This window comes from Aquila chrysaetos, chromosome 17, assembly GCF_900496995.4.
Source record: "Aquila chrysaetos chrysaetos chromosome 17, bAquChr1.4, whole genome shotgun sequence".
Lineage (NCBI taxonomy): Eukaryota > Metazoa > Chordata > Aves > Accipitriformes > Accipitridae > Aquila > Aquila chrysaetos.
In genome coordinates, this window is record NC_044020.1 from 22,512,894 (window position 1) to 22,536,852 (window position 23,959).

The window sequence follows — 23,959 nt, forward strand, 5'->3', positions numbered from 1 at the left end:
GAGGCCCGTGTGCTGATTTTAATAGGATGAAGCACCGATGTAATGCTCAAGGGTTAACTCCATATTGAGAAAGACAGACTCCACACCTCTCATACCTCTTGGCAGCTAAATCCTGACTTTTCCTGCTGAAAAAAAGGAAATTACTTGGCCAGACTTAGCAGAAATTCTACCTGCCTTTACATCAGCTTTACATTTATTGATGTGACTAGTAATTTACAGTATGAGGCAAGAACGAACTGGACTTGGTGGGAAAATTATTAAATCTATTAGAAGTCAACAGCACAGTTCCCACTGTCTTCAGCAGGGATAGAATTTCATTCTGCTTGTGCTGGTTGCATGAGATTTGTAGGGAATTTTGCTTTTTTAGAGCAGCACAGAATGAAGAGTGGCTACATAGTTCATGGACAAATTAAAAAATATAGCAATTGCACTAGAAGTGTTTGAAAAGACTCCTGAAACGAGCATTAAGGATACCTTCTTTGAAAACAAAGGAAAATCCCCTGCTTAGAAAGATAAACTGCATTTCTAGTCCCTACAGAAAGATTTGGGGAAATATAAAATAAAACATAATCTAACTCGTATACTGAGATTGGAAACACCAAGCGATTGTGTGGTTCGGGTTTTTTTTTGCTGGAATCTCAGTGCTAAAGCTTTCTTTCCTTTGCCTTGGAAATTTTCTTAAACACAAAAGTCCAGCATGCAGTTGTTTTAAAGCATGATTTTGCTATGTTGCCCCTCCTTAAAATCCTCAGGCTGTCCTTATGTAAAGTATAGGATTGTGGTGGGCAGAGATTGTTTGCAGATGGTAAGACGACAACAATACAAAATGGTTTCACAGGCCACATAATAATGGAACTTAACCCTATTGTATGTGGCTTCTCAACACTCAGCCAGCTTTCTTTAAAGGAAGGGAACAGGCTGGTGTCCAATTAATTTCAATTTTAGCTTCTGCGCCCTATATCCACTAATTCTGAAAACATACCTTTACTTAAACCACAACAGAAAATCTCTCTTCTGCTACATCTAGATTTAGTAAACCCTTTTAAAACACAAAGCCGCAGAGCACATCCAGGAGGACTATTGGTGATGTTATAGTGGGAAAGGAATTAATCCCCTAAAACATGAAATTAGGCCAGAGAGCACCCCTTTGAGGTTTAAACCACAAATGGAAGGTGTAAGAACAACCCTCACAAGTTCCAGTTCTTCACAGGCTCTAAGTTACACCTACAAAATGCTGCAGATTGCTGGTCATGTTGTTAAATGGTGGCCAGAGGAACATTCGGACTCATTATGCTTTAAAATCTCTACCCTTGGTGCAGAAAACCTGTGAGCTCACAGGTCACTTTGCAGGGAAGTCTTACGAGACTTTGCCTGAAGCCACAGGTCCCAAAGTTGTGTGATTATGGCTAGAAAGACCTGTATCTCCTGACTCAGAACCTCACGATTTAGTTCGTATTTCCTACCCCATCCATAACTTCTTTTCTGTTTGTTCATATGTATTTATTTTTGCTCGTGTATTTCTTCATTTTAGCAACAAGTGTTTTTCCTTTTGAGTATATTTCCTTCTCCCTGTTCGTTGTATCTTGGTTGGGTTTTTTTTCCGTTTTTCCTTCTTTCATTTCTCTTCTCTGTTTTTGGCTGTATTATTCCCTTTATGACAGTGTTACTTTTTCCCCAGTGTGTCTGCCCAAATACCTCTTCTTCATTCTTTGGTGCCTCTTTGCTCTCCCCAGGGGCGCTCAAAGGCCTGAAATTCAGTAGAAGACTGCTACTGGATGGCAGTGGAGGAGCAGAGATGCTGAGGACAGGCCAAGCGCATCACACGGGAGGTCGGTCACTTCACAGCAAAGCATCTACAAGCAGGAGAGGTGGAAGCGGGAGAGGGTGAGCATCCCACCTCCTGGCCGCAGGCTGAGGAAGGAGACTCGGCGCGTGGAGGCTCACTTCGTCCCGCTGGCTTCACCACAGAGCCCCCTCCTTTTACTCACAGTTTGCCCAAAGCTTATAGAAAGAAAAACAACATAATTTTTGCAGTACCATTTAAATGCCACAAATAACCAAGTGGAGACTTAAATAATATTTCACTTAGTTGCAAAAATGTGCACTCCCGTGTACTTACGAAGACTCTTCCACCAGCTCAATTTAATTTCCATGAAATGTCTTGATCCAGCAACTCACTGTTTTTAGGACTTTGTTCTCCTTAAATCTCACAGGATCGTTTCACAGAAGAAACATGCCAGAATTTGGCTACTGAGTAGGCAACGAGCTACGTTTTACAGGAAAACTTGTTCTGTGACTGCAGCATTCAACAGTTGACGTTTTATATGCCTGCTAACACCATCTGTCTAGATCAGAGGCTTCTCTGATCACATCTTCTTTTGCACCACCTTCACACTGAATGAATAAAACCAAGACAGGCAAATTTAGGTCAAGGTGAGTTTATTGTCCATACAGCATACCTAATCCCGCCAAAACACTTTTCTTAGAACCATCTTTAAACTAGTCAAAACAACAGGTTATTAACAAAAATGACAACACTGAACAAAGAAGACCTTTTAAAAGGTAATCAAGACTACACTGTATCAGAGTCTTATCCATCGAAAACAACCTCGCATACTTTCTAAATACTTTTGTTTACACTGATCATGTCTACTACCGCACTTTCTAGCATCCCCTGACCATATAAACATCCACACCTCTTAAAGAGCACATTGTGAGAGAATAACGTTGACTTGATATGGCATCACACTCGATAAAGCCAAAAAAAAAAAAAAAAAAAAAAGTTTGAGAACAGAAACTGTGCAACCAAGAGTGATTTCTGAGGTACATGAGAACATGGTAATAAACATAGTGGAAAAAATCCAGTGGCCAGGTGGTTTGTTAAGTAATTAAGAGCTGTCCAATTATTCAAGCATAAATCATTGACATTAAAATGGTATTAACAGTATTCTTCTCTTTCACAAGCATGTTGGGAATATAAATAAATTGATTAGGAGGTGCTCCTATGCTACAGTAATGGGAGGGAGGGGAAGATCATCAAAGTACCATCAATAGGAAGCTGAGAGAGAAACGCTTTTAGCAGTTGTGCCAATCCTTTGGCACTTGTGAAGGTATAATCAGCAACACATTTTTTTGAATTAATCAGTAGGAAGGTTTATGATTTCTGCAATCCAGGGGAAAAAAATCTCACACCTCATTTGCAATATAATAGTATACATTTTTTCTTTAATGTCTGTTAAAAAGGAGTACTATGCAGTATTTTTATTTTGAATGCTACTGTGAAAACGCTCAAGTTCTAGGTTTTCCAGACTTCAAATACAGTACGCCTCCGGGCGTAACCAGACGGTTAGTATTTTTTGAGTACACCACTGCAGCCGAGGACACTCTTGCCCCCGGCGGCGACCGGGTCCCTGCAAGCGACCAGGGCTGCCGGACGGCGCTGCCCCTTCCAGCGCAACTCCGACCGCCGCGCGAGGAGCCGACCTCGGTGGCAGACCTCGCCTCCCTTCCCCGGACCTCACCCCCCTTCCCCGTCAGCGCCGCGGAGCCCTGGGGGGACGATACTGCAGGAGGGGATCCTCGTGTGGGACTGGGGCACCGCAGGAGGTGGGACGAAGAGCGGGGGCAGGCGCCCTCAACACTACTCCTGCCTACACGCGACCTACGGCACGGAGGGGAGCAAACCACGCCAACGCGATGGACGCGGTGCCCACGCTCGCTGCGCGGAGAGGTCATCCCACCGCCTGGGGACCCTCTGGCACGCCACCCCGCGAAGCCACGTTTGCTAACGTAGGAGGGCTGTCAGGGAATGATCTGATCTGCCACATACACGCCGCACGCGGCTCCGGAGTCTTGCTTCCACAAAATTAACTATTTATTTTTTTTCCTCCAGGAGAGACACCGTCGCTGAACTTCGGGTGCTCCCAACGTGGAACATCAAGGCGGGAGGCTGACGGTGGCGAGAGCGAGGCTGTCCCCACCACTGGTTTTGGGAAACACGGACCTGCTCCGGCAAAGCCGCCGGCGGAGAGTCAATGCATTTTTTCCACTATGAAAAGGATACCGAAGACCGAAAGGGAGCCAGCGCCCCGGTTGCCTGCAACCTCTCCCTGGCACGGCCGGAGCACGGGCCCCGGGGAAAAACCAAACTGTCACGTTGTGAGGTATTGTGAAAATGGGAACCATTTCTATTTTGTCCAGTAAACCTGAGGTAAGTATACCGTCTTTGCAGGATGTGATCAGGAAGAAAGGAAGTTTAAAAAAAAAAAAAAGAAAGAAGGAAAAAATAAAATAAAATAAAAAAAATAATCATGAACACGCTATTAGGAAAAAAAAAAACTGTACAGGGCATTTCCAGTAAATCAAAGAACTCATCATATCTCCACTTAACCATCTACTTCAGGATTTGAAATTTAAGCAGTAAAATAATATATTATAAAAATGTTTATAAAATAGCAGCACACTCAGTGAAACAATACAGCTAAGTACTGTTAATGTGAATAAGAATGAAACAAATCATAGCTTCTTAGCAGCGCAAAAAAAAAAAAAAACCAAAACCAAAAAACCCCCAAAAACCAAAAAAACAACAAAACCTTAGAATCTTACTCCATTTTCTACCCTCATCTAGCCAAATACGGCTGAGTCCATTCATATAATATTCTTCGAAGTAGCATGTTCTTTCTGGATTTTTGTCTTAAAAATGCAAACATTAACATTTCAACCAACAGCTTCATACTGTATATTTGCAAACTGTTAATACAATTGTGCAAAAAAAAAAAAAAAAAAAAAGTTGCTCCAACTCCTTTGCCATCTAAATGCCTCTTCGTTACAGATGGAGCAGAAAAATAAATTCAAGTACACTGAATACACCTTTGTAATAAAACTCCAAGTCACACACCTTGATGTTTACCACTTGTGTCTTTTGCAATTTTCTTTCGTTGTCCATAGATAAGCATGCAGGTTGTATTAAGATCCTTCTGGGACACTGAACAATACAAATTGTCAGGCTTTTATCCGGAATGTCATGACAGGAATGTCATTTGAAGCAGGTGTTGGTATTTCCAGCAACACCGCAACTAACCAAGTACACCAGATACTGGAAAATATTGACTATAAAAAGCTATATGCTTTGCTTTTGTGACTTCTTCTTTTTTTTTCTTTTCTTTTTTTTTCTTTTCTTTTTTTTTTTTTTTTTTTGCTCAGCAAAATCGTCATAAACCATCTCATTTAATCCCTTAGGAACAATTTTCAAAGTGCTTTTCGAATGAAATGGTTTATAAAAACACTCACTGTGGATCAATAAAGTTAATGAAATGCTGAAAAAGTGTGCGGGGGCGGTGGGGGAAGATGGGTAGGTAGAAGAGGGATCAAACCAAATCTCATCTTCTTTAACACAGTGAGGTTATGTTAAAAAGGAAGATGGACAGAGCATCATTTAAATGTCTTTACGGCCAAGCTAAGGAGCTGCCAAAAGTTAACATTGATGTGAAGCATTAGCACTGTAAAGGACTATAATGCTTTTCACAGACGATCCACCGCATCTTGCAATCCAAAGGTCGGAGGTGGTCTGATTAGCCAACTGGTCGGAATTAATTGGTGCATTTCCCCCATCTAATGTGAACACTCGATAACTTTGGCTTGGCCCACAGTTGGGTAAACGGAATTGCCCTTATGCCAAAGATGCTGCTGTGTTTAGAATGAACCATTTCTGAAGGAAAAGTAGAAAAAGTCAAGAGGGGAGAGGGGAATTTGAGAAAAAAAAAAAAGAAAAATAAACCAAAAAAACCAAACAAACGAACAAAAAAACCACCTGCTCTTCCGGCTGGCAAAATAAAGCATCTTCTTTCTTAGGTAGCAGCTACCACAGACAGCAAGAGTAAACACAACTAACATACAGAGATCCAACAAACACTTCTGACTAATAACAGAGGTGACAGATCAGCAAATCTCTTCTGCATTCAAAATGGTTCAATTGCTTCAGGGATCTTTTCCCACTTTGCCCTAAACCCCTTATTCTATTGCTTTGCAATCTAGTCAAGCCATAAAATCGCACACACGATTCCTTTCTTAAATCTAAAAAAGGGGTGTATGCACTAGGTCATAATACACAGACAAGTATACTCTACTTTGTTCCCACAAATGCAGGCTTACATTTATCTAGCTACTTTGTATGCTTTTATAAGCATTTAATATCACTGATACATAATCAAATAGCAGTTACCAAATATATTGTGGGATTCCCTTCTGTAGAACAACACAGGCACCAAATGCTTTTTTTTTTTTTTTTCATTATTCAGTTTTTGTATTTTTTTTTTTTTTACCTAAAAGAGCTTTAAATACGTTCTATGTGGGAGCAGATTAAAAAAAAAAAAATTCACTCTAAAAATAATAACAAAAATAAAAGGGCTGGGGGGAGCAAGCGTGACTTTCTGTGCCGATGTCCTCACAGGTTGATATCTCTCACATCTGTGGGAGTGCTGGCCTGGTCCAGTTCGTCCACCGTCTTAGAAGGATTGCTTTGCTGTTGCTGCTGCCGGACTTGCCTAAGGCTGTTTACTAGCACCGCCTCGATCTGTTCTTGACAAGCTTTAAGGCAGTCCTAGAGGACAGAAAGCAAATTGAATTGTTAGTGGAGATAGTCTTTTTTTTCTTACTGAGATAGTAGAAGTTGGAAGAGCATCAATCTGGTGTTCCTGAGGAGCACCTGCTGTGACAGAAAACGACCTTGAATTCTCACAGGTAACCACTGTGTACAAACCCCCTGGGTTAAACAATGCTAATGCCATATTCATTAGACTCTCCAAATCTTAATATTTTACCTGGTCTTGCTCATTTGTGTGGTCTTCTTGAGCAGGAACCCAAAGCGTTGCAAAAAACAAAGGGCGGGGTATATGAATATCTGCATCCTCCTACCCAGGGTGAAGTGACTTGGGTGGGTCTTCACTACAAAAAAGCTGCATTCTTTGAAATAACTGACATGTGCTATACCAAAGTCACACAGACAGAGGCACTTCAGTTTTACCATCAAGCAAATTGATGGTAAATCAAAGTGAAGGAGAAGTTTTGAGGTCCCTGAAAAAGCGCAGTGCTCTGTTGCTGAGTTTTTATCAGTCATGCATTTGGGTCCCCAAGGCAAAAGCATGGTCCGTTTATCTGTGAAAATTCACAGAAGGGGAACAAACAATGCAGCCCCAAACATGCAGCCAAGTTATCATTCTCTGAGTGCATTCCAGAGAAGAAAAGTGATTTCAGCAGCTGAGGAGGAGGAGGAGGAGGAGGAGGTGTAGGACATGCTCCCACACCTTCACTCTGAGAGCAGGACTATTTTAACAGCCCGAGGAACAGTTATTGGCAATAATTCACAGAAGACATTGAAGCAAGGACAGCTACTAGAAAAAGATCTAAGTCAAAAATGCACAGCCAGGCCTCAGAGTCCAATACATTACAAATTACACTACACAACACTTGGAGAAAGAGCAGGATACAGTACAGCAACACAGATTTGGGAGCCCTGTACATTAGGAGTCCTGCAATGAACATGAAGTATAAATAAACAAATGCGAAGGATCCCCCCCACTTAAACCAGACACAGCAATGAGACGACAGCTATTAAAATATTACAGGATGTTCCACATTCTTGATAATATGATGGAAGACCAAATAATATGGGTATTTAAAAAAAAAAAAAAAAAGTGTGAGAGAACATTGACAAACACTTGGTTATAGCCAAAACTGAAAAAGAAAACCCAAGCCATGACTGTATAAACACAATTATGTGCAGCATGCTGGGACTGTTGAGAGTATTAGTACAACACTGTGTAGGTGGGCAGGTGGTGCTATGATAAATGGGTTTCTCTAAAAGCAGCCCTGTGGAGTCGTCCTACAATATGGGAAAAGGTACTGATACTGTAAACTCACTGAAGCCTCAGTCTGTGTGAGAGCTGGGTCTCTCCCAAAGACTTCAGAGAAACGCAGATTTTGGTAGCAAGGAGTTTTACAGCACAGTATTTTAACCAGAGCCCTGGCAGGGGTGGTGAGACCCGGTATTGCCACTCCCACTTCCAGGCAGGGTAGCTGAAGAACAGAGCTGGGCACTGACCTCCCCGGCGTCCCACGGGCGCCTGTGTCGGCTCGGGAACTGAGTATGCAACGCGACTGCAACGCTGCGGAGCTGGGCGCTGACCAACAATGCCCACTTTCTCCATGCAATACCAGGTTATTCAGGAGAGCTTGAAATATTCATGTATGCAGGTTCAATTTGTCATCCTAGCCAGGCTGGGAAAACACATCAAATGCAGACTATCTGTTCTGCTGACGACACTGACGTTCATGATGCACGCAACTAGCTCCGGTGGGTCACAAACACCCATTTTTCTTGGCTACTAGCCAGCAGCTGCTAGCTGCAAAATCATGTCCTCTCCTTGTCGTGAAACTGCCCTGCTCTGAAGGTGCATCTGCCAAAGAGAGGCCGTGAGGGATGGCTTTTCAAACTGACCCAGAAAAAAGGGGTTGGATGAGATGCTAGCTGTTTTAGAGACAAAAATATTCACAGTGATGTGGATCACACCAGCTAAAGCCAGAGAGAGATGTCACTGAAATCCCCTGAGTATCTGGGCTACCCGTGAGCAATCTGACTCAGGAGTTTGTTCCCTCAGCATGGTGAGTAACACCCCTGTGAAACAAGGGTACAGGGCATGGTGACATGAAAAACCTCTGCTGCAACGTTGTGTGCGTGTGGCGGGCAGACCGAGCCTTCCCCACGTTCACCTTTTGTCTTGAGAGCCAGGGACTGTGGGACTGCGGGACTGCTGCTGAAAAAGGAGCTGTGGTCAAGTTAACTGGCTTGTAGCCATACTGTACCTACCCCAGTGCAGCTCCGCTGTAAGCAATGCTTCTCACTGCTAGCAACTTTCCCAAGTCTCAGTCACTGGAGCTAAACTTTCCCACGCTCTGCCCTCTGCCTCAGGCTGGCTTTTTTATGGAAGGGGAGAAACCACAACAAAAAAAGTGCTGCTATGTCCAAGGAAAGGGTTACGGAAAGCAGGTGATTTTACCAACATTAGCCAGCTCTTAAGCAAAGTTTCCAACTGTTTTATTTTTTTGAGAAGTATAATTAGAATTGGGCATGGAACATGGAGGGGGGGATCAGATACCTTTTGATATCTTCAAGAAATGCAGCCCAAGGTTAGCAAAATACACAGCTCAGAAAACTGCATACTGCATTCATTCAGAGCCCTTACGGTCGAGGAGTTCTGTGCTTTGGAGGAAGGCAACCACCATCCCTGTCTGCATCTAAGCCCAGCCGAGCACAGGAGGGTCCCTGCGGGGGTGCACGGCAGTCCCCTGCCAGTCCAGGCACCCCCGTTTCCCTCCTCTGGAAACCAGGTTATAGGAAAAATGGTACCTATGTGCCATACCACTGCTGCAGAGCCAGAATGCAAATGAAGCATGATGCCAAAGGAAGCTGGGACACAGAGGGTTTGTTCAAGATGGCCTGGGGAGCACCAAACACTGAATTCAGGTGACTGGCCATAGGCTCCTTGTCTCACAGAGCACTGCATGCTGCTCGTGAGCTCCAGCAGGCACCAGTGTAGCCCACAATACAGCAAGGGAGTGCTGCAACCTGCTCTTGGTCACACCAGTCCTCGGCCATACACTGGAACAACTCCTGCGTCAGACGCATTGCAGAGGTCACCCTGAGCTCTCTGTAGCCACCTCCAGGTCATGCCCTGGTTTCGGTCACTCCTGTAATTCATCCTGACGCTCTGTGAGCAGCGATGCTCCTGGAAGATCAAAGGTATCTCATGGGCACCACCACTGCATTGCCACAGCCAGTGCATAGTTGCTATCATTTGCAACCAGTGAATAACCCTGGGGCTCAGAAACACGGAGCACCTCAAATGTCGAGTCAACTCAGTGGGATGCAGGGATTATTGGTGTACTAAAGAAATGACCACTCAAGAGAAACAGCAGGCAGGCTGTGTTGGAAAATGCTGGTCTTGGTGTGCCTGGTCACTGCTTCCCCTGCCCCAAGACAGGACACCAGCTCATCCCAGTGCCCAGGCTGTGGCCCTGGGTAGACCCATGTTGGGCTGCATCCCCATCTCCATCTCCATCCTCACACCAGCGCCCGCTGCTTTTCCCAGCACCCCATGCTGCAAAACTCCTCATGTAGCAACCGTGCCAGCAGGAGGTTAATCAAAAAAACGCAGAGTCACCAAACACATGGTTCATGCATAGGCTTCATTATAGCTGGGGTTTGATGGAGGAGGGTATGCCTAAACTGGCAGGCAGAGCACTGGGCAGCAGCCCGTCCCCCCTTGCGCTCCCATCGGCTGGGGCTGCTGCCTGCTGGCCTCCTGCTCCTGTCGAGAAGGGAAGCTTTAGTGTCTGAGCTTGCTCGGCGCAGAGCAGGAAGCCTCCAAAGTGACAGACCGAGGCAAATGCCTTTGAAGATGCAATAAAATGTGAGCACAGTGGATTTTCTAGTGATGAGATGCAGGACAGATAAGCAAAATTTAACCTTCCTCACCTCATGAGGTTCTTCCTTTCCTTTTAGCAAAAGGTAAGGAGAAGGGCTTCTCTGTCTGTTGCCACTTTCCTGCTGCTGCTGGAAAAGCTGATCTTTTTAAGTAAGAATATGTACTTTTGTTTAATCAGGTAAAGGTTTTAAATAGCTGGGGATTGCTCTTGTATTACTGGGGGCTTAGTGATTTCCTAATACCAGAACTGCTTGTTTAACAATGGGAGCTGGACAAATTCCTCGGCCTTCCTTCCAAAGTACCTATCTGGCAAAAGCTATCAGAAACTCGGATAAAGAAAATCCCCTGTTATTAGCTTGGGCGGGTTTTAGGTCCATTGTCAGCATTCACCTGTTTGTGAGAGGGCAATGGCACCAAGTCACTTCAAGGGTCAAGGCATTTTCAAATGGAAGAAAGACCAGGAGCACCAGTTTGGAGACTCCTGTAACAGACAATATTCATAATGCACTTTTTTGGGGGATGTAAGAATCTCTTCTGTTAAAGCACAGTGGTGCACAATTTCAAAATAGTATGTCCTTCTGAAAATAAGCCAGATTTTTTACAAGCAGCTTCAGACTGGAGAGCTTAATGAGGCAATTTCCTTGCAGCCAGGCCTGTGGAAGGAAGGGTGGTGACACACAGAACATAAGGCTTGAGTATTTGGAGCCAACTTTGTCTGTTTCTAAACACCCTCATATATGTTCATTTACACCATTATTATACAAACTTCTGATGGTCAATATGATGCTCCATTTAATGTATGAAGAGGCTAAAATCTTCAGGTAATCCTATAGAGAAATGGGTAATTTCTGATGTCTCCATTTTGTACATAAAACCAATGAAGGGGCCCAGACTGGAATTGTCACAGTTTGCACGGATTTTATTTCACACAGGGATCCACAGGCCACTGATGTATTATTTCTGTCATGTATTAGCTCTGGTCTACACTTACATTTTGAACTTTAAATAGTGTACCACTGAATTCTTTAAAACAAAGATGACTATGGTAAAATAACCAGCATGTTGCATTCAGCATGAAATAGCTTCCCCCAAAAGTGTTGCTATTTGCATACTAAAACTCAGTTTTTTTATTAGTCTGAGTAATACCTTCTGTTTAATTAGTCTTGTCTATGAAGCATCCACCCAGGAGCCAAAACTGCCTGGCCAGCACAAACCAAAAATGGTGAAACCTTTATTTTGCAGGTTGTCCCATTCTACAATCAAAATCTAGTAAGAAAAAAATCCCCAATGCTAGATTCATGAGTGAACCTCAGTCATGCAGCAAAACGAGCTGGAACACACCAGCAGATGCAGCCCAGACTCCCCAGTACTGATGATGGGAGATATAACAAACTCGTCTACCTGAGGCTGTGCAATCGTTAATCCTGGCTCTGCGTACTACCCGATCCGCCAGCCATCCTGGTTTGCTGAAGATCCCACACAGGCCCACACCACCGTTTCTGCTGAGGTGTTCAGGTCACACGATGGGTTTTTACTCACCGTGGTAGCTGCGGGACAACGGATGATACCTGGCACAGAACAATGTCAGAGTGCTGTGGACAGATTTGAGCAATGTGTTTTTATGCCAGATGAGATGCCACCTAAACCTGTCAATGGCTTTTTTAATAAACTGGAATTGGCAGAAGTTTACACCTGGCCAATGTGACATGGGAGCAAAGTGCTTGTACTCTTATATGAAAAATCCTAAAACCACCTTTGCTGTGCACTTGAAGCACTGTCTCAGTCTGCAACTAGCTTTAAGATATATGAAGTACACCAGCTGGATGGTAATCTCACAGGTGAAAGGAAAATAATGAATTTATTCTGAGTATCTTCTTAGCCCAATTGCCATAGTGGGATACAGCAAGTGGCTTGTTTCATAGATGGGGCTATCACTTCTGTTTGCTTCACTGGAACTTTCTGTCAATCTAGAGTTAAGTGACACAATACAAAAACTACAAAAACCCTATCAGGACAAACAGCCTGGCATTCCCATGAGGCAGTATTTTTAACTCCTCCAAGTTTCATGTGGATTTGCTGCAGCATGTGTACATATTTTACTGGTGGACTTTCATTTTGCAAGCTCCAGATACCACTGACAAGAGAAAATTAAAGCTTTAAAAAACCTATCAAAGAAAAAAAAAGTATGAATTGCACTATTTTCAGCAAATCTTTCTTGAAAGAACACTATAGGGCACTGAAGTAATGGCCTTAGATTTTGCAATACAGGGACTGGGCCATTCCTTCAGAATATTGTAGGGTTGCCTTTGTTGTTTTTATAAAAAAGTTTTTAAAGTGTGTGTCACATGGATCAACTTCCCCATTCTTCTATATGGTCTAGTAGTTTTAATGATTAAAATAGTTCAGGTACTTTCCATTCCATAGTTTTATTTTTACTTCAGCATGTACAGAACTAAAAAGGCAATTAACTTTGGGGTTTCTTGTTTTTTTTTTTTTTTTTTCCTGAAACTTTTTCATCCCTGGGTGATTTTACTAGCACACTTGAAATGCATTTGAAGGAAAAGCAATGCTTTTCTGTGTCCAATGAGGACTACCCTCGTGGCTGTGATGGAAATGCTGGCAGTGAAAATGACTAGAAGGAGGATCTACTTATTTAAGTCAATACCAATTAAGGATTTCAACTTCCATGCATGACAATCTTGAAAGAAAGCACAAGCACTAGGAAAGGTCCTGCAGAATATTATACATAACTCATTTCCTCAAACTTTTCAACACCTCTATGATATATATGCCCTATACTGCTCCCCAGCTTCCAGTTTTAAACTGATGTTTATAATGCATTGGCAAGCTATTAGGGGAGGCATCCCACTCAACTCAACCAACATGCTCTCGCTTTGCACTGGTCATCACTGGGATTTTCAGTCCTGACTGCTCCGAGCTCCAGGACCACCTCATCGTGACCCATGCAGCCTGTCACCCCAGTTTTACTAAGTTAAACAGGTACAAGACATCCTTTCCATCTTGAAAGATCATGACTGGACTGATAAATGAAAAAGAAGAAAAAGAAAAAGAAAAAGAAAAAGAAAAAGAAGAAAAAGAAAAAGAAGAAAAAGAGAAAAAAAGAAAAAGAAAAAGAAAGAAAAAGAAAAAGAAAAAGAAAAAGAAAAAGAAAAAGAAAAAGAAAAAGAAAAAGAAAAAGAAAAAGAAAAAGAAAAAGAAAAAGAAAAAGGGGGGGATCTTGAAAAGACATCATTTTATAGCTGTTTTAGTAACTTGGCTTGGATTTCCGCCATAGACTTTATCTAGCCATTTTGAAGTCTTCCTTGGCACCCCATCCAAACTGAAGCTGATAGATGGTACCTTTCAGAGGACAATGGTCTCTGCATCGGATCCCGCAGCAACTGAGCAGCAGTGCATCACCTTCTCCACAAAGAAAAAGATCACTCCTCTCAAATGCTGATAGTGGAGGGCTATCACAAGAAGGTAAACTATTTCAGCCACGCATCTTTTCTCTCTTTCTCCATTTTGAATCCATCCAGAGCTTCTGTAACTGTAAGGGAACTGCGGCTGTGTATTTATTGCACCTACTCCCACAATGACAACCACTGTAAAACAGATTAAAACCACCAGATTCATTTCACAGCCAGGCAGGGCCCAGAAACGATAGCGCACCCGTGGATCCATCCTGGTCCCGTAACACCCAGGTCTGCCGGACCGTGCGCTCCTTGTGCCAGCAACCACCACAGCTCCGCCGCTCACTGACTCCGGCAGGCAATGAGGGATGCTGTGCAGAAGTGATGGACTTAGCTCTGGTCTCTTCCACAGTGCCTCAGGACACAGTGCTTTTTGTATCGTCATTTTTAGATTCCCCTTTTGCATCTCAGTTTTGATCTTGCCTGGGAGAAGAAATAAGAAAACTTGCCCCAGCGAACCTCCTAATGTTTGTTTGTTTATCAAAAACTAGATTTAGGGAAATGCCTAGGTACACGGAAACTGGTCTGAGCCTTGCAGCCACCCAGCTTTTGCCCATCCAAGATGGCACTCATTTGGGAATACCAGTGTCCAGAGAAAATGCATTATGGCAGCATTTAAGGAAGAAACCAAAGACTGCAAATCTACTGTTTAACAAGGCTCCATTTTAATTCTGTTAAATTTAAATATCTATTAAACCTTGACAAGATCTTAGCTTTATGGTGAGGTCTTGTGCATCATCAACCACAGAATAAATAAGACCAGCACCAGCCAAAGCCTGAGCCAGTTAAACAGCTTTGATCAGACCAGTGAGAAACGACCGAAGAGAAGTGACACCGTATCTCAGAGCCCTGCTTGGGACGTATGGACGTCCAGTTGCCAAAGAGCTCTCAGCTTGGCAACCCCAGGAAAGTCGGCAGGGATCGGCACACCCGCCATCGCTACCACAGCCCGAGCTGCGCCGAGCTCAAGCCACCGGCGAGGCAGACTGATGAAATCCTTTGCAACGCCAAGGCTGAGGACAATCCCGCTCAGTGACTGAGTGGGATGTTTCTCAAGGGCTTTCAAAAGCCAAACCCTACTCTCCTTTACAACCAGCAGCAAAAGAGTAACAGTAGGGCTGTTGTAGTACATAACATATGCATACGAACGATGCAAAATACTGAGCTGTAACTCTACCAGATACTTCTTGATGGTCCTGTATTTCCTGACGAGACTTAGGAGCCTGGATCCACACCCTGGGTGCTTTGCTGAGTGCTCAAAGTCCCAAAGCTGGGAATGCTGCAAAAGCCTTCTGGCGTTTTTGTGTTAAAGGGTGGTTGGTTTTCCGCATATACATTAATTACTTCACAAATAACTGTTAACAGCCCCAATCTCTTCCTCTTTCTTAAAACTAATTGCAAAAGGGAAATCAGAAAAGGACTTTTTTTAGGTGCGGGACCTGATATGATAAATGGAAGGGATGCTGGAAATATTTGAAGTGACAATACTGTTCACCGGTCATGTATGCATTGCTTGGATAATCTAAGAAAGCAGCCATCAGACATGCATTACAGAGTTGGGATTTACATAAATTCCAGCATGGAACGTGTCATCTGTACTCCTAAATACAAAAGACGGCAGGATTCCTCCGCTGGTTCACATTTAAGCCCCAATTCAAACCTCTCCAAAGCACATGCTTCATTGTTGACATAAACAGGGATTCCTTCCCAAAGCAGGGCCTTCGTGTGCCGAGCGCTGGCCTTTAGCTTGCCGACGTTCTCCAAAACAAGAGCCTGAAAAGCTGCTGTGGGAATATCATGCCCATTTACTACACATACTGTATCTCAGTGATCTCACATCTAATGGATGTAGTTTAAAAACAGAAATATTCTCCCTCCTAAATGTGTCTATTTCTGCTACTGTAACAAAGAGCATCAATTACAGATAAGTGTCTGTCTCTCTTTTTCCATCTGCAAGTACAGAAAATAGTGATTTACTGTTCCAAAGGGCATTTCATGCAGACTAATGAGGACATCTCACTTTAAAAAAATAAAATTCATCTATGCCAGAATTTCTCCACTTACTATTGCTACATTATTGTAATAATGCAATATATAAGATGACTAACATCAAGCATCTGAAAGATGGCACATTTTTCTCTGCAATTTTTCGGTCTTTTCAGCACTTTCAACAGTGTACTTTCTAGATTCAGTTCCACTGTTTGCTTCAACAGTCAGTTTGTTGGTTTCCTGTTGCTCGTGTGGGTATTTCTCATAGCAACAGGAGAGAACAATGTTTTCAGAACTGGAAAAAGTGAGAGTGAAGCCAAAACACTGGCAGGGTGATCCAGGGGCAGATGCCATGCCTGAAATTATACTCCCTGCTTAACGTGATTTGGGATTTCAAGCTGATAATCCCTGTCTTAACAAGGTATACTTTGCAATGGTGAAAAGCTGTGAATTTACCCTGCTGTAGTAAGTGCCACGAGCATTTATTGAAAAACAGGATTTTAAAAAAGCTGTGACAACCCGCCTGCGTTTTACAAAGCTGTATGAGCCAAGCAAGGATTCCCCACCGGAGGTCAGAGGCAAGTCTCTGACCAGACTATCTATCGCCGGCCCATGAGCAACTCCGGCGGCGATGCTTGGGCTGCGGAGCCGGTTCCTCGGGGGGCCTGGCTTCCTCGGCGCGCCGGCCGAGGCTGTATTTATGAATGGATCTGACGGAACTCCGCCATGAGCCCGCGGTGTAACTGCATCACCCCATTGTTGCTACACACGCACAGCACTCACTGGGGAACAAAAAGCTGAATGAAGCGGAGCAGCTGCCAACTCAGGCAAAGACAACTTAGGAAACTATCTCATTCTTCCTTTCTTTTGGAGGCTATTTTGTCTGTTGTTTCCTTGCATACAAAATGCGGTCTGCAACAAATAAGGCAGGATAAGATACAGCGAGTCCTGTTACTTGGTTCCAAAACCACAGGCCCTAAACACTACAAAGGAGGGGATAAATGGTGTATGTGCCATAGGGACAATGTTCAAATGCTATCCATTCAAGATAGATTTCCATGATTTTATACTGCTGCTCAACAGAAACTGAGTTCCTGAGCCTGGTGGTTCTGAACATTGTTTCTGTGCAGAAATTTGCAGGGATCTTTATGAAGGGACTTTTCAGACCTTGGGGGAAAAAAAAAAAATCCCAGCACTGACATATGTAGCACATTTAAGTGGAGATATTTTAAATGCAATTTATTATGGACCTGGTCTTCCGAACAGCCTGACTCCACATTTTCAAGGGCTCACAGCCAGCTGTTCCGACAAGACTTTAAGGAAAGCTTGGTTCCTTTTTTCTTTCTACCTCAGGCTCTTAAACATGCTTCAGATTTTCAAAACCAATCAATACACACAAGTTCCCATCTGGAAACAGACTTTTAAAAAGGACTTGTGCCCACGTACAAGCTTATGTGTTGGCTCTGCCTGAAAACCCTTCCCCGGCTGCTGATGCTGGGGAGGACAACTCCTTTTGTCCGGATGCAACCTTCAGAGCTGGGCTCTAGGAAGAAGATGCTTCTTATGTGCACATACAACCCTCACTATCACACAGAGTGAACCTAGCCAGCCGTTCTGGCTACTATGGTGCTACAGAGTTTATTACACAAACAGCTACTAACCAGCTTAATTTGGGATCTAACCTCACCAGCTTTTGTCAATGATGTAAGCCTGCACACATTTTTAATATGAGATAATTGTTTCTACGTTTCAGTGCACTCAGCCTCATAGAAAGAGGTTGGAAGGAACCTCTGGAGGTCACCTAACACAACCTTCTGCTCAAAGTAGGGTTATCTTTAAAGCTTAGTTGTGTGCCTAATTCTCACTGATTTTAGCCTATAAAATTCTGGTCCAAGGTGCTCTGTAACAGGTAAAGACCTCATCTACCTATCCCTGCAGTAGTTTCTTGAGCTCCTCAGAAACCTTATGTATTTCTCCTCACGGAGATCTGGGGTACCAGAGAATGGAAGGGCTCAGGACAGACTCAAGGGAGATGCAAGCAGTAACCAGGCCAGGGGATGCATGCCCCGCACATGATTTATGACAACGCTGCCAGGCATGGCCAGAGAGGCGGTTTCCAGACCCACGGCTAGTGAGCTGACACACTGAACTGACAGCTGCTCTTCCAGGAGGTGAGGAGATAGATTTGCCCAAGACAGGTCTGCGGCAAAGCAGAATATTGATTGCAAGGTCTTAAAATGTGCCCTACCCATTCAGCTATACTTCCTCACATCCCGTAATTGTACACAGCGGGGATGCTCGTATCCTCCTCTGAAGCATCTGGCTCCACCAGGGACAGGATACTGCGTGCACTGGAGTGCTGGTCTGGGATGCTATGGAAATTCCTGACTTCCCGAGTTGTTTATTTTTCCATTGCAATGACCCACCAAGAGATGCACAGGGAGCTCAGCGGCTTCCTGTGAGTAGGTCTATTAACTCTTTGCCCACCAACCTCTCCTCTCGTCTTCAAGCAACAGCAAAGGAAATGTTCCCACCCTCTGGCAGCAAAATAGATCAGAACATGCAATCCCCATCCTGCAGAGCTGTGTGAAGCTGCGAGGGACTAGTTCTTAACGACTCTTTGGGACAATAATGATCAGAAAAGGCAATTCAGATATACCACACAGAGCTACTTTCACTACCCATAAGGCTGCTGAGCTTCTCAGCTTCTCCAAGAGTAGCTCCCTGGTGTTTATTTTCATAGGTGGAAGGAGTAATGAAACCGAGGTTTGCATGGCCTCGTTGTCACTGTCTCTTCAGACTGTGATTCAACCTTCACCAAATGGCCCAGGGCAGCTATTTATCAGAAAAAACTGTTACCCCTAGAATGACACTGGCAGGATTCCTTGTACGATCTTGTCTGCAGTCTGGAGCACTGCTTTGGATTCACACAAGGATAGCTGACACCGATGTGTTTTTGAAAGAAACACTCGTGTGTTGGTTGTTTGCTTACCCAACAGCCGGGTTCGAAATTAAATGCTGTTTATTAATAACATATTCTTGGTCTAATTCTTAATGAAACATCCATTAAAAACATTATAGCACTAAATGTCAAACTCCGGTCTCAGTTACACCAGTGTAAATCTAAAATAACTCCATTGATTTCAGCCTCCTGGTTTATGCTGCTATTTCCTAGCAAACAGATAGCACCCTCAAATTATCATTATAAAACAGTAAAAGTTCAGAAAAGCTCATTGCAGTTAAGTTGCATCAGGATTTCATTACCATTCTCTTATTTTCATATACTTGCAACTTTGAAGCTGAAATTTTTCATGCTTCACCTCAGACAATGACATTTTTTGAAAAGCCAGTCAGGAAGTCCCATCATCTGTCTCCATGCTTAGCAATCACACACTCCAAGAGAAAAAGCAGAAGCCCCCGGGACCCTCCGCTCAGGAAGGATTCTCCCCCAGCTCTGCCATTTCCTGTGGGCTACCAGGAGGCAGGGGGGGCGAGAAGTTTTTTCCTCTGCAGAACTGTAATTTCTGTGAGTTCCCTCACTTTTCCACCGCATGATGCTCCTGAAGCCTAGGAGCTCTCATTTCTTCCTCTTCCCTAACCGCCTCTTTGAAAACAAAATCATTCACACAGTGATGATGAATTAATTGTGTCGCTGCACGAACAAGCTCTCAGGCACCAGAAATTAGGAAGTGAGAGAACTGAAGCTGTTCATTCAACTTTAATTAAGTCCCAGAGTAAAATATATTACAATAGTCTTTACTCTTCATTAATACAGCCTTGGGCTAACTCTTACACAATCTAGCCAGTACATTTTTTCCAACAATACACTTTACAGATGAGGCTGATACTACTACCTATTGCTAAGCCTGCGCCGTACTTCTCCGAGATTCCATTTTGAGTTACTTATCTCCCTCTCAAGGTTTAAGATGTGGCATGCAAGTTTCCAGTCCTGGGCCCTTTTGCATTTTTCCAATGCAAAAGTCACGGAGAAAGTTTCTACCAAAATATTTCTCCCATTTCCAAATAGCTGGCTAATGACAAATACACTATTTTGCCCAACTTAAAAATTCTGGCCACCTTTGGTTGGGCCAAGACTTCAAAGCTTGCAGGAGACAGACTCTGAGTTAAGGCTACCTCTGCCACAACAATGGAAACAACTTGAAAAAATGACAGCACCTCTAACTTCTGCAAAGACTTAAATTTTTTGGTGATTAAATTATCCAGAAACTCCTTTTGTCCCAAGTGTGGTCTGACTTGGGGACTGAGTAGACTCTCCTCTGCAGTCTGTGCTGCTGTGGGCTGAGACCAGGAGCAAAGGAAGAAAGCTTGTCTCTACCCAGTGCCGACAGACTCTTGGAGAGGAGATGTGACCAGTAAAATGTTAAGAGTTCTTTGTTGTTTGGGAAGAGTGATTTTTTTAAAATTTTTTTTTCCAAAGTCATATAAGCTCAGCCAGATCTGGGAATATTTTCACCAGGATGGCAAAAAGCACATTTCTAACAAAAAAGCCATCTGCTAAATTTCAAAGAAAAGGAGCGAAGAAATTTTCAATGCAAAAAAACAACATCTTTTTTTCTTCTAACCACTTAAGAGCTACTAAGCTGTTTTGGCAGGTATTTTCTTTCAGACTGAAACAATCAGGATAGAAAAATTCAGCATGAGAGATAAAGTTTGTCCAATCTGCAAGACGCTGCAAAAGGGCCTTACATTAAGCAGCATCGGGCTGCCTGAGAAACCTTCAATACCTCCTATAATAAAGAACATGAGCTTTAAGTGTATATCAATAAATATCAAATTAAGAGAATCCAGAAAAACTCCCAAGACAGCAAAAAAAGCCATTTCCTCCTCAAATGTCACTGTGTATAACATGCTCGCAACATGCTTGGCAAGTCAATTAACATGGGCTCTACTGTACCAAGGAGAAAGAAAATTCCACAAGAAAGACACCCTACTGTGACTTTTCTTCTGTCCCTACAAGCCTTCACAAACATCCCCAGTATGCAGACTGAGCATGGGAAGAGTCAACTGGGATCCTGATTCAAGCAGGGCTTCACAGGTGAAGCAGCAAGGCACCAGCCAGCAACCGAAAAAAACCACACAGAGAAGAGCAGTAGGAAAATTCATGGGTGTAATCCCTACCATGAGGAGCAGCTGTGCAAGCGAGAAGCTGCATCGAGCCTTGCAGGACTTTCTGAACATGACCCCATGCAGCACGAACTGCAATAACCCAACTGAAAGGTGACTAAGGAACAGATTACTGCAGCAAGGGCTGCATCAGAAAGGGATGCTCAAAATCTCTTTGCTGGCAAAAATGACAGGTGAGGGAGGGAAATGCTCTTCCCTGTGACCAGGGAATCAAGGCACAGCTAAGTATCTTGCAAGGTCCCAAGGATGTAGCCCTTGTGGCCCATGTGTTGAGCTTGCTTGCCCTCACCTAAGAGCCGAGTATCGTCAGCACCATGCTGTCACTGCTACCCAAACCTCCTGTCCAGGCTGAAAAAGAGCAAGGAGGGAAAAGATCCTTGTGACTGCACAGGGAAGCTCTTAGAGGACAACGCCCTGCCATCTTCAGAAAGACAGAACCCAGCTACTCAACAGTTGATCAAAACCCACCAAACACCTCAAATACAAATACACCAGCAAGGGCTACCTTGGCATCTCTCTTTTGAAAAGTGCTACAATACTGTGGAAACAGTATCAGAAGTTTACTTGGAGCTTACTGATATGGGGAACGTGGTCTGGTGATGGAAAGACTGCATTGTTAATCAGATGGCACAGGAACAAAGCAGTGAGCTCTGCTGAGGGTAACTGTTCTAGGTTTGGGTTTTGGTCATACCCAAACACCACTTGCTTCTGTCCTCAAAAAGGACTTCCAAATGACGACCCAGGGATTTCTGTGGGCAGTGATGCGCTTCACAGCAGCAGAAACAGGCACCAACCTTGTGAAAGCTCCCCCTAAACTTTCCAATTATTCTCTTCTCCTGCACTCCACAAGCCTCCCTGTCCCTCCTCTGGCACCGTAAGGGCTATTTCCATTCCCGTTCCTCACCCCACGCTGTCACTCCCTTGCTCCCATCATTATCCTTGTCCTGCTGACTACTGAGTTGGTCCGTCAGGCTGTAATTTCTAGAGCTGCAGTACAAGAAGCTCACAGACAACGATGGTTACAGAAATTCTTCTCGTCCCCATCTCCTGCCCTATGCTACAGTGCTCAGCTCTCCCAGTTGTTTGTGAGGCTGTTCTCAGAAATCTATCAGTGAACTGATCCGGCTTTGAAACCAAGCAAGCTCCCCTGACCCCTCAACTCTGAAACAAGTGGTCCTTTCCCCCTTTGAGCTGGATCAGTTCCAGGATGGGTGTGAAACACAAGGATATGAACAGTTGTGTGGGCATACATGAGCAAAAACAAGCATGAAAACGAGCAGCAGCCAAGCAGGAACAACTTCATCTGGCACCATCATCTGTTTAACATCTTTGTTTAACTCCTTTGCTGATGACATGGACAGCGGCATCGAGTGCACGCTCAGCAAGTTTGCCAATGATGCCAAGCTGTGTGGTGCCGTCAACATGCTGGAGGGAAGGGATGCCATCCAGAGGGACTATGACAGGCTTGAGAGGCGGGCCCGTGAACTTCACGAGGTTTGCAACAAGGCCAAGTGCAAGGTCCTGCACATGGGTCGGGGCAATCCCAAGCACAAATACAGGCTAGGTCATGAGTGGAGAGCAGCCCTGAGAAGAAGGACTTGGGGGTGTTGGTTGATGAGAAGCTCAACATGACCCAGCAATGTGCATTTGCAGCCCAGAAAGCCAACTATGTCCTGGGCTGCATCAAAAGAAGCATGACCAGCAGGTCAAGGGAGGTGATTCTCCCCCTCTACACTGCTCTCATGAGACCCCACCTGCAGTACTGTGTTCAGCTCTGGGGCCCCCAACGTAAGAAGGACATGGACCTCCTTGAGCACGTCCAGAGGAGAGCCACGAAGATGATCAGAGGGCTGGAGCACCTCTCCTATGAGGACAGGCTGAGAGAGTTGGGGTTGTTCAGCCTGCAGAAAAGAAGGCTCCAGGGAGACCTCATGGCAGCCTTTCCAGTATCTAAAGGGGGCCTTGCAAGAAAGCCAGAAAGGCACCTTTTCAAGGGCATGTAGTGATAGGACAAGGGGTAATGGCTTTAAACTGAATGAGGGTAGATTAGATTAAATGTAAGGAAGAAATTCTTTACTGGAACAGGTTGCACAGAGAGGTTGTGGATGCCCCATCCCTGGCAGTGTTCAAGGCCAGGTTGGATGGGGCTTTGAGCAACCTGGTCTAGTGGAAGGTGTCCCTGCCCATGGCAGGGGGGCTTAGAACCAGATGATCTTTTAAGGTCCCTTCCAATCCAAACTATTCTGTGATTCCAGTCTACGATTCTATCGTATTCACAAGGAAAATCACAGCGGTAGGGCACCAACCTTTCAGACACTCAATGGAGTTAAAGACATGGAGTTATACAAGAAGCTCTTAGTGGCTAGCACTGTTTTCTTTATTCTGTGGATATTCACAGCCTTGGCTGAAGACAGCACCTTTCCTAACAAGATGTTAGTCTCTCTCTAAATCCTCGTCTTCCTCCGCCTGGTTTCTCATGTCCTTCTCACATCTGCCCACTTGTCTTAAGAGTCCTCCCAGACATTTGCTGGATGCAGCATCCAAAACTCATCATGTTACATCCAGTCAGCCAACCATCCAAGGAGAAAATTTCATTCGGTCAGTAACTGCCAGTATCAGCACCAGTAACAGATAATTCTTGTTAGCCACATAAATGAAGTAAACTTAATGGATTTACCCAGTCTAAATCTAACAACTAAACATATTGCACAAGCTTTGTGCAATACTTGGACCAGGCCATGCAGTCCAAATTGTTATATCAGATTCTTCTTCTTGCACACTCCTGCTGCTTACTGTAATGTATCACCACTCTGTTTCTCCACACTTATAAAACAGACATAGAAGAGCAACTACCTGTATAAAATTTTCATT

The 23,959-nt window shown here is 44.0% G+C and overlaps 1 protein-coding gene across 2 annotated transcripts in view; it reads right to left on the minus strand.

The window, feature by feature from the left end:
- The window catches only part of CCND2 (cyclin D2), a 43,671-nt gene that overhangs the window by 2,411 nt on the left and 17,301 nt on the right, over positions 1-23,959 (minus strand). Inside the window, exon 5 of one of the 2 annotated variants that reach the window (XR_005934207.1) lies at positions 3,714-6,598. Coding sequence is in view for 1 of the 2 variants with exons in the window: in XM_030040558.1 (XP_029896418.1) it covers positions 6,443-6,598 (156 nt within the window). In the remaining variant the exon portion in view is untranslated. Of the gene's footprint in view, positions 1-2,422; positions 6,599-23,959 lie in introns of those variants that run through there. The other variant, XM_030040558.1, reaches the window with a different exon arrangement.